The 12,068-nt window shown below is 38.8% G+C and overlaps 1 protein-coding gene across 1 annotated transcript in view; it reads right to left on the bottom strand.

The window, feature by feature from the left end:
* The window catches only part of PIK3R4 (phosphoinositide-3-kinase regulatory subunit 4), a 68,989-nt gene that overhangs the window by 30,849 nt on the left and 26,072 nt on the right, over positions 1-12,068 (bottom strand). Inside the window, exons 7-8 of the mRNA XM_002716186.5 lie at positions 8,484-8,657; positions 1,781-1,926 (exon numbers count right to left, since the gene is read on the bottom strand). Coding sequence (XP_002716232.1) covers positions 1,781-1,926; positions 8,484-8,657 — 320 coding nt within the window. The remainder of the gene's footprint in view (positions 1-1,780; positions 1,927-8,483; positions 8,658-12,068) is intronic.

Below are 12,068 nucleotides of genomic sequence, written 5' to 3'. Positions count from 1 at the left end.
AAGGTTTTCTAGATCTAACAAACATCTTTGGTTACAGGCCTAGCAGCCAGTAGGTACTGAACCAGAAAGGATATTCATATCACAGGTCTCCCCTTCAGCCATGACATCTTCCCAAATAGAGTCAACTGCATCTAAAAACAGTACTCTCCACAGAGTTGGTAAAATCTTTTCTTAATTGGCCAGCACTGTGGCTCACTAGGCTAATCCTCCACCTGCGGCATCGGCACCCTGGGTGGCACCCTGGGTTCTAGTCCCGGTTGGGGCACCGGATTCTGTCCCGGTTGCTCCTCTTTCAGTCCAGCTCTCTGCTGTGGCCGGGGAAGGCAGTGGAGGATGGCCCAAGTGCTTGGGCCCTGCACCCACATGGGAGACCAGGAGGAAGCTCCTTGCTCCTGGCTTCGGATCGGTGCAGCGTGGCAGCTGTAGCGGCCATTTAGGGGGTGAACCAATGGAAAAAAAAAAAAGGAAGACCTTTCTCTCTGTCTCTCTCCCTCTAACTCTGCCTGTAAAAACAAAAAAAAATCTTTCCTTAATTGTCCCCCAGGATACTTTGTCAATGCATACACAATAAAAAGGAGCACATTACTATAATAGTAACATATTTTTAACAACCTGGTGAGTTACAAAGTACAAACGATCATAAAAAGTTATCTTTTGTCTAATCCAAACTGCAGAAAGGTTAAATCTGCAAAGCAAATGGATAATTATCCTCTCAACTCCTGATTCTGGCCTTTAAAAGTATAGAACAATGATAAAAACAAAAATTTAATTAACTTCTAAATAGAATTATTAGTCAAAAACCGGGCATTTCTACACCTGATTTCTAAAGAAGCATAAATAAACTTAAAAAAATAAAGGTATACTCTCTGGTAGTATTACCCATCTTTCATGTATATATAAATAACTTCTCAGGCTAAAAATATGTGAATTATATAAACTCCACAAAAGAAAGAATGACAATTCCCAGAAAGTGGATCAATCTATGAGGAAAGTAAGAAATGAAGACACAATCAAAACTTCCTAATTTTCAGAGTATATCTAAGATCCTTTTCTCCAACTGAAGAGAAGGTACACTGAGTAATAAAAGTAGGAGAAGCCAAGAGAAGCATGCAAATTCCAAATGGGAAATAAAATGTTAGTAAAATTGGGACATTTCAGGATGTTTTAACAGCCAGAATCACTTTTCAACACTCCATTTATATATTTTATATTGGTATTTGTGTATCCAGCAAGATAAAGGATACAAATACTGACAAGCTGAGTAAATAAAATTTGCCTTGAATGAACCAAAGACCCTAAGTTTATCCAGTGCTATTACTGCTTGAAGTGGAAGAGACAGGACATTTGGGAGAGAGGAAGGGGACTAGAATAAGAAACGGAACCAGAACCAGTTAGTAGTCAAAAAAACCACAAACATCTTTTATAAATGTAGACCCTGGTAGAAATTAATTTTACTTTACAATAAAAGCAGACTTCCATCAATATATGTTTCTACTAGATTATTTCACTTTAACATCTGATGCTTTACAGTATTACACAAAATAAAGCATAAACTACTACCACATGCTATATTGTGTATAATGAAGTACAACACAATATTCTTTTTTTTATCAGCTTCAAGGGTGCTTGGTTCATTCTCATTAACTAGTTGGAAAGGAGTATAAAACTGCTAGGAGTCAATTTAAATCTTTAAAAGTTTTTAAAAACATAAAATTCTAAAATATTTTTAAAAGAGGCACACTTGGGAAGGAGGACTGACTCTAAGTTGGAACATGTATACCTGTATTATTGGTTGGGTAATGTATGGACCAAGATAAGGCATCAGTTTACAGTAGACATCAGCTGTGCTTATTTGATGGGCTACCACTGTGATAAATCCCACAGCACCATAGCGTATCCATAGATTAGGATGACACAGGAAGGGGGCTAAAGAAGAAGGAAAAAGGTACAGATCAAACCAGGTTCATAAGTACTTCCAAACTATCAGGATAAATAAACGTTTACTTTATAACCTAAGGATCACATTGCAAAGTTACTATCAAGTAACTTCACATACTCAATTACCTTCAAGCATCTAAAGCAACTGAACAGTGTTATAACACTTTGTTCACATAAATACTAATAATATCACAACAGAAAAAACTGTTATCTCCTAAGACATTTACTTTTTTTTTAGCCAACACTAAAGATGGGTGGGCACTTACTCATTTACAACACTCATTTAAAGCCTATTAGATCTTGCAAACTCCCCAAAACATAAACTATTGTTATCCCTCTTACATGCCCACAAAAATTCAAGGATACACCCTCTGTCCTTCAGGACATAGTACTGAGATTAAGTGAACGATCTATATGATAGTCTTTTAAATCCAATGGTTTGTTCAAATCTAATTCTGTATATAATTCATAATTTAATTGACAAGTCATTATGGACAGGAACTGAAATAGTAGAAAACATGTCTACTCTTCAAAGGTTTAAAATGTAAAATTAAACCATAACAATATTTTTATCCTTTTTTTACCTAGTTTTTGTATTAAACCTAAAGTCAATATCAACTAATCAAAATCAAACTAACCTGAATTAGAATAAAACTCAAGCTTCTAAAAGAAAACAAAAATTACATATTAGCCATAAATGCAAAGACATCTACAGTCAAACAATATTGATTTTGAAAGAAAATCATGCTAATAAAAATACTTCACTTTGTCAATAAATCTTATCTAAAGAAAGGAAAGTGGAAAACCATTCAAAATATCTCTCTCCAAAATTATCACATTTCCAATTCCTGTAGTTACTCTGGAGAAGTTTTTTATTATTTCGTAAATAACCTGCAGTCTCTGGTCCTCCCAACAAGAGCAGGCTGATATTTCCCTTGGGAGTAGAGGGAACCCAAGGAACAGAAATACACTGAGAACCTCCCAAAAGTGGCTCCCATAATCAGTCACATCACTTGCTTTGCCAAAGTATGTTAGCAAACATAACACAAAGTTGAAATGTGCTACACAGCCAGCGTTGCTCTCTGCTTCTACCATCCTCACAACAGGAACATAACCTGGGCAGGGTCCCAGAACGAGACAAATGGATTACAGTCACCAAAGATGATCTAGAGATGTACAGCCTAAAATAGAGCCACCCAGAAAATCCACACATGCAAGAGAAATTAACTCAAGAATAAGATTGTGCACTTGACTGCTGTACAACAGGACTGTATTAGTAACTAGATGACTGATGCAGACCATGTCAAATACTCAAAACCCAGGAAGTCAGAATCAACATAATCTCCAATAAAACAGAGTACTCAATATTTTCTCTAAACTAAATATTGCAATTATTTAGGTCAAGCATGGGGAAAAGTGAGTATCTGTAATATTTAAGTGAGAAGAGTTCAGTTTTTGAAGAAACTGCCAAAGAAATCAAAATAATAACCATCAAAAATACCACCATAGTTCGCTTTCAGAATCACGCAACAGACTGATGTTAGCAAGATGGTGGAACAGGACATTTCAGTGCTTGTACTCTATAAAAAATATCAATTTTAATAGCTACCCATGCATGAAAATACTTTCACAAGAAATAAGGAAGTCAGATGAGAGATTACACCACTTAGGTATAGCACAGACAAAAAAATACACTGAAGAGGTTAGAAGGAACATTTTCACAGTACCTTGTCAACTCTTTCTCCAAACTAGGAAGCACAATGCAGAACATCTTCCAGGTAGGAGGAGGAAGGTGAAGCAAGCACCTAACTCGTCACAGACCTTGGCATAGGTCTATCCCAGGGGAACGCAGGTTCTAGGCCCTTCCACAGACATAGGCTCCTCATCAAGCTATGGAAAACCCAGACACAGTTGGACCCAGGGTCCAGAATCAGCACGGTAGACCCCTGTATCTGGCTGGCCATGCCAGCCCAGGCTGTGAGACTGTTCCTGATGATTCAGCTTCCAGGTAAGTCCCTAAAGACCAGGAACCCAGGCTCACTCCCACAGACAAAGGCTCTAGGGCTACTCCAGTGGATCCTGGCATTAGGCCAGCCCCTATGGACTCAGGAACTAAGCCCAATCTAGTAATAAGCAGGTATCCACAGACTTGGTGCAAGGCCTGCCCAAGCACCCAGTCAGCACTGTGCAAGCTTCAGGCCAGTTCCTCAGATACAAGCTCTGGGTTTGCCCCACAGGCTTAGCTCTAGCATCACCCCATGGACCAAGTGAAGAGAACCACACTAATAGGGTCTTTCTTTGCCGTTGGTTCACCCTCCAATGGCCGCTGCCACCGGCGCGCTGTGGCTGGTGCATCGCGCTGATCCGAGGCAGGAGCCAGGTGCTTCTCCTGGTCTCCCATGGGGTACAGGGCCCAAGCACTTTGGGCCATCCTCCACTGCACTCCCTGGCCACAGCAGAGAGCTGGCCTGGAAGAGGGGCAACCGGGACAGAATCCGGTGCCCCGATCGGGACTAGAACCCGGTGTGCCGGCACCGCTAGGAGGAGGATTAGGCTATTGAGCCGCGGCACCGGCCACTAATAGGTTCTGATGGTCCCAGTACAAGGGATCCAGGCCCATCCTGTAAGTCAACATTGCAGGCCCACTCCAATGGACCCAGGCTCCACACTCAACTGTGGATGATGACACCAGGGCAGTCCACCCAAGGACTCCAGCAGTAAGTCCATACACAGACCCCACCAGAAGGCCTGTTTCCTAAAATCTCTGGATGTGAATGAAGAAGGGTTTTCCCTGTTGAAACCAGTCTATAAAGACTGGGAATGGTGCCTACTTCAAGAGTATAGACACCAATGCAAGGCCACATAGATAACAAATTAATCAGGGAAACATAACATCACCAAAGGAACAAAGCAACAGTAACAAATCTTAAGGAACTGGAGATCTACAAACTGTCTGACAAAGAATTTAAAATAATCATATTAAATAATCTCAGTAAGCTACAACAGAACATTGAGAAACAACTAAATGAAATCAGGAAAACAATGCATGAAAAAGGAGATAGGAAACTATAAAAAGAGCACCAAACCAATTCTAGAACAGAAAATCACAACTGAAAGGAAAAACTCTACAGAGACTTTTCACAGCAAAGTATACGAGTATCAGGCAAAATAAAGAATCAGTGAACTCAAAAATGGGACATTTGGGGCAGGTGTTTGGCATAGCAGTTAGGAAGCGACTTGGGATGCCTACATTCCAGAGGGCCTGGGTTCGAGTCCCAGCTCCACTCTCAATTCCAGTTTCCTTGTAACAATACACACCCTAGCAGCAGGTGATGGCTTAAATAGCGGAATCTCTGCCATCTACATAGGAGACCCCATTGACTTCTTGGCTCCTGGCTTCAGCTGGCCAATCCCAGCTGATGTGAGCATTTGGAAAGTGAACCAGCATATAGGAGATCTCTGTCTGCCTCATCTGCTTCCTCCCATCCACAGCTTTCAAATAGTTTTTAATTAAAATTTAAAAATAAATAAAAACAGAGGTCATTTTAAATTATCCAGACAGAGGAACAAAAAGAAAAAATAATGAAAAATGGAAAGCGCCTAAAGGACCCTTGCAATACCATTAATTGAGCCAATAATTTATATATATATACACATATATATATATAAGGTGAAACATATATATATATATAAAGTGAATATCCATATCCATGAAGCCCACAGAATGTCAAACAGATTAAGAAATCTTCACCAAGACACATTACAATCAAATTCCCAAAAGTCAAAGACAAAGAGAACTGTGAAGGTATCAAGGGATAAAAGAACTCATTCGCATACAAGGAAATCACTTAAGACTATCAGTGGTTTTCTCAGCCCAGAGTAGGATGAAACCAGTCAATGTGCTGAAGGAAAAAAAAAAAAACAAAAAAACTTCAATCTATAGTAATACAATACTTCAACCTAGAACTACACCTTGTAAAATAATAAAGACTGCAGAAGTTCATCTGCCACAGGATAACCATAGGGAAGGAAAAAAAAAATTTTGTACTACATACAAAGAATGAAACCAAAATGTAACACTACAAAAAAAATCATCAATTCGCAAAGGAAGCCAGCAAGAGGGGAAAATGGGGATGCCATGTTGTAGTGTAGCAGGTAAAGCTGCTGCCTGCAATGCCAGGATCCCACATGGGTGCTGGTTCACGTCCTGGTTGTTCCACTTGCAGTTCATCTCTGCTAGTGACCTAGGAAAAGTGGAGGATAGCCCAATTGCTTGGGCCCCTGCTACCCACATGGGACACCTGGGAGAAACTCTTGGCTCCCAGCTTTGGACTGACCCAGTCCTAGCTATTGTGGCTATCTGGGGAGTAAACTAGTAGAAGGAAGATATCTCTCTCTCTCTCTCTCTCTCTCTCTCCCCCTCTCCCTCCCTAGCTCCCTCCCTCTCCTTCTCCCTTTTCAAATAAATTAAAATTTAAAAAAAAAAAAAAAAGGAGGGAAGATGGAATAAAGGAGTTACAAAACAGAAAATAACTGACAAATGACAGTAGTACAGGGCCAGCGTTGTGGCGTAGCAGGTAAAGCCACTGCCTGCAGTGCCGGCATCCTATATGGGCGCCAGTTCGTGTCCTGGCTGCTCCGCTTCCAATCCAGCTCCCACTCTGGCCGGGGAAAGCAGCAGAAGACAGCCCAAGTCCCTGGGCCCCTGCACCTGCAAGGGAGACCAGGAAGAAGCTCCTGGTTCCTGGCTTCATATCAACACAGCTCCAACCACTACGGCCATTTGGGGAGTGAACCAGCAGGTGGAAGATCTCTCTCTCCCTCTCTCTCTCTCTCTATAACTGCTTTTCAAATAAATAAGTATAGCTTTAAAAAAAAAATGACAGTGATGCATGTGTACCAATCAATAATTACTTTAAATCTAAATGGGTTAAATTCTCCAATCAAAAGATACAGAACGGGTGAATGAATTAAAAAAACAATATCCAAGATGAGCTTTTACCCCAACAGTCCATATCACAGTACCTGGGTTTGATAAACAAATCCACACCTACTCCAGCTTCCTGCCAATACAAGTAATTGTGTTCCTATCATGCTATTTGAGTTCCTGGCTTCAGCCTAGCCCAGTCACATTTGGAGAGTGAATCAACAGATGAGAGTTCCCTTTCTCTCTTCATTTCTTCTGCTTCTCAAAACAATATATCCCCAAGTTATTAGTTAAAATGACAAAAACAGTGATAAAGAATCTCCCAACGTTCAGCATTCTATAGCTCAGACAAAAATTAAGAACTACTGTAATGTAATTTTTAAAAAATATTATGATTGTATTGCCAATATACAACATTTCTACTATATTCATGATCAGTCTTAAAATAATCAAAAAATCCAATTATTTATAAATTAACAGAACAATCCTAGGTATTATGGTACAAAATAAAAAAACCTATATATGCATTACCACAAATTAATAAAAAGCTATATTCATGCCTTAAAATTTTACAGAATTTTTACATCTACTGGCTACCATCTAGCTTCTCAAAATAAACAGCAACTCTCTCTCATCTTTTTTCTCTAAGGATTACCTCTAAGAAAATGTCAAGTTGAACCAACTTTGACTTTCTATTGATTTTCCTTGGCAAATCATGTAGCAATAATTTAGTATCTAAAAAGGCAATTTTCAAGATTTTGTTCTTGAGCCAGCTGGCAATCTCACACTGCTTCCTCAGATATTCTTAATTTTGTGATTTTCAAAGTTTATTCTATTTACAATGTTATTGCTCTTATTCTGAATTTTAACTTTAAGATAAATAGGTAATATATTTGTGAAGCAATTAATTCATTGGTTCATAAAATACTAATATTAATAACTGAAATACTATGAATTCTTAACTGGCAACCAATGTAATGACAGTTATAAACAACCTTCACATTCAATTTTCAACACGTCTAATGGTTAGGTGTAAAAAAAAACTGGGAATTTAAAATCCTGATTCTTTTTTTTTTTTTTTTCCCCACACAAGGGTCACAAAGACTTAACAACAGCTGAAAACATGGCAATATTTCACAACCTGGGCAGGATAACCAACTGAGTCTCCCTCTCTACAAACACATATGCAATCCATAGAGGTCGAGTATCCCTTATCCAAAATGCTTGAGACTAGTTATGCTTGGGATTTCAGAATTTTTTGTATGTGGAATATTCACATATCCATTATGAGATCTCATAGGGATGGGACCCCAGTATGAATACAACCTGCTTCAGATGCACCTTTTACATACAGCCTAAGAGAATTTTAGGCAGTATCTTTCATAATTTTGTGCATGAATCAAAATTTCATGATGAGGAATTTTCCTCTTTTGTCAGGTTAGAGCTCAGAAAGATACGGATTTTTGGAGCATTTTAGATTTTGGATTTTCAAAGTAGGTATGTTCAACCTGCAGTAGGAACAATAAAGTTGAAACTTTCCTCTGTATTATCTAGAAACTGTATAAAGTTCTTTCCATACCCTGTCTGTATAATTCAGATATCAGAGGCAGAAACTTACCAATATCACTGGCAAATTCATAGACATGGGGTTTTTGTAACAGCCCTAACTGGCACATACAAGTAAGGGCATTAAGAGCCTTCACAATAACAAATTCCTCGGCATCACTAAGACCTTGTTGCAGCAGGGGCTTGAGAATTGAGGAGCTCTGCCAGCCAACATAGGCAGCAACACCTGAAAATGAGAAGCATGATTACTCGATACCTGAAAGCAAATACATCATTAAGACAAAAAACGAATCAAAAGTCAAATATATCAAACAACTCAGAAAAGAACATGGCACTTCCTACCCAGCACAGTAAGTGGAAAAAGACTCACATTAAAGCAAATCGTCAAGAAATTCTGAGACATCAAGAAAAAGCAAAGATTTTAAAACTTACAAAAAAGAAAACACAGGTCTCCTAAAAAAAAGAATCACACTGGCATCATATGATCTGTAGAAACAATAGAGGCTGGCAGACAACAGAGCAGGCCCTTCACAGTTAGGAAAGAAATCCTATACTCCAACTGTCAACTGAATAGGAAAACAAAATAAATTATCTCAAGACATGCAAGAACTACAGGTTTATCTGCCACAGAACACTCCACGACAGTTTCTTGAGGATGAACTCCAACAAAATAAAGAGGAAGATACAGAATACACAAAATAGTAGCTCTAACCTAGGAATGCAAGGGGAAAGAAAAAAAAAATAGAAAAGACCTAGAAATCCAGTCAGCCCAAATTGGAACTAAAATTAAAAAAAAAATTAAAATGTCATGAAGAGTGAAATATATTGAAAACAACAAATGAAATATGAAAGAAATTAGATATTACAGATGTGGTGAAGAAAGCTCATTACTTTATCTCTAGAAGGAAACCAATCTGAAACTCCAGGATAAACAGTTACAGTCTAGGGGCCAGGGTTGTAGCAGAGCAAGTTAAGCTACCCCCTGTGCTGCCGGCATCCCATATGGGCACTGGCTCGTGTCCTTGCTCCTCTACTACCAAACCAGCTCCTTGCTAATAGCCTGAAAAAACAGCAAAGATGGCCCAAGTGGTTAGGACACTGCCACCCATGTGGGAGACCTGGAAGAAGCTACTGGTTCTTGGCTTAGGCCTGGCTTAGCCCTTGGCTATTGCGGCCATCTGATGAGTTAACCAGCAGATGGTTGATGATCCCTAAAAGTTGATAATCCCTAAAACAGTGATATGAAAATATATAAAGATATTGGCAACCCTCACCTGCAGCCAGAAACACGAACTTGAGTGGTTGCCTCTGGAAACAGCCAACTACTGGCTTTTATAAATTTTGAGTAAATAATTTAGAAATTTACTTTTCCCCTGTGATTAAAATAATCTTAGAACAGTTTTAAGAAACAGAAAATTATGACTCTGGGGCTGGCACTGTGGCGCAACAGGTTAATGCCCTGGCATCCCAAATGGGCGCCGATTCACATCCTGGCTGCTCCCCTTCTGATCCAGCTCTCTGCTATGGCCTGGGAAAGCAGTAGAAGATGGTCCAAGTGCTTGGGCCCCTGCACCCGCGTGGAAGACCCAGAAGAGCCTCCTGGCTCCTGGCTTCGGATCAGCACAGCTCCAGTCACTGCGGCCATCTGGAGAGTCAATCACTGGATAGAAGACCTCTCTCTCTCTCTTTCTCTGCCTCTCCTCTCTGTGTAACTCTGACTTTCAAATAAATAAATCTTTACAGAAAGAAAACTACGACTCAAAATTCCAGTGGCCTGCATTAAGGAACTTTACAAACTGAAGTGTATAGTACACTAAAATCAGCTAAAAATATTTAGAAATGAAGAGGGACATTTGGCAATTTACCCTAGCAGATACTAAAATTGAGTGTAACAAAAATATAATACAGCTAAGAACATGAGTACAAGAATAAAGAAATCAATGGAATAGAATAGACACCTAGATAATAGACTATGAGAAAGACATGTAACAAACGATAAAGATAGCTTCACAGAATCAATAGGGAAGACACAAAATGTTAAATAATGTTGGGAAAACTTGCTATATTTCTGAAAAGAAAAAAATGTATATTTCACCTTCAGCATAGTCCCCAATAAATACTAAAGTGTGCAAAATAAAGCATTTTTAAAAAAAGCATGACAGGGTGCCGGCGCTGTGGCGTAGTTGGTAAGCCTCCACCTGTGGCACCAGCATGCCATGTGGATACTATACTAGTTCGTGTCCCGGCTGCTCCTCTTCCAATCCAGATCTCTGCTATGTCCTGGGAAGGCAGTGGGAGATGACCCAAATGCTTGGGACCCTGGCATCCACATGGGAAACCTGGAAGAAGCCCCTGGTTCCTGGCTTTGGATTGGTCCAGCTCTGGCAATCGTGGCCATTTGAGGAGTGAACGAACAGATAGAAGACCTTTCTGTCTCTCCCTCTGTCTGTCAGTTATATAACTCTACCTCTCGAGTAAATAAATAAATAAATCTTCAAAAAAAAATGACAAGCATACAACACATTATCCTCCTTTTTATACAGGAAATCAACTTTAAGCATGAAAAGTTTTAAAAAATCACAAAAGATCAAACTGACTACATAAAATTGTTTTAAAAAACACTTAAAATCAATCTAAGGAACTGAAAAATTTGCCTTCAAGATGATAAAGTTTATTTCCCAACATAGAATGACTACAGTGTTAGTGTACTGTATATTCCTCCACAGTAAAGAAGAAAAACAAGCTAGAAGATTTTAAAAGTTTTTAGCATAGGGGCCAGCATTGCAGTTAAGCAGTGGCCTATGACACCAGCACCTCACATGGTTACTGGTTCAAGTCACAGCTACTCTGCTTTCCAACCCAGCTCCCTGCTGATGAGCCTGGGAAAGCAATGGAAGATGGCCCAAGTCTTTGGGCCCCTATACCCATGTGGCAGACCAGATGGAATTCTGGGCTTCTGACTTCGGCCTGGACCAGCCCCAGCTGCTGTAGCCATTTGGAGTATAAACCAGCAGATAGAAGACTGAAAGATCAACAGATTCTCTCTCTCTCTCTCCTTCTAACTTAGCTTTTCAAATATATAAATATATCTTAAAAAAAAGTTTTCAGCATAAAGAAAAATCAAATATTCCAAAAAAGAGAGAGATTTACCCTAACTGAACATTATACAATGTATACAGGTATTAGAACATCACCTAGTACCCCACAAATTTGTCTGTAAAAAAATTTGTTATGATAAAAAAGTAATGTCCTTAATGTGTAAGAGACTAAAAAAAAAGGCATTACTGTGTCAGAAAAAAAAGGACCAAAATAATGAATATAAAATTCGCAAAAAAAGAAATATGAACAAGAAAGTTTTTCAAATTGATAGGTAAGCAAAGAAACAAACACCAAAACAAATAAAGCATCCCTACCAACAAGCAAAGATTAAGTTGAGCTCATTCCTTGATGAGAAAGTATGCAGTACTTAATACTGATAATGGAGTGAAAAATGACACAATCTTTTGAAAAGATTATAAAATAAATCAAGAGTTTTAAAATATGGTCATATTTTAAGTTTTTAATTAAAATTTTATATTTCTGTCCAGAGAAAATAATAAGAAACAAATACTTAAATACCTATTTGACACATTAAACA

The sequence above is a fragment of the Oryctolagus cuniculus genome, chromosome 4, assembly GCF_964237555.1.
Source record: "Oryctolagus cuniculus chromosome 4, mOryCun1.1, whole genome shotgun sequence".
Taxonomy (NCBI): Eukaryota; Metazoa; Chordata; class Mammalia; order Lagomorpha; family Leporidae; genus Oryctolagus; species Oryctolagus cuniculus.
Note: the sequence above shows the minus strand (reverse complement) of the source record. Positions and strands in the feature narration are given on the sequence as shown.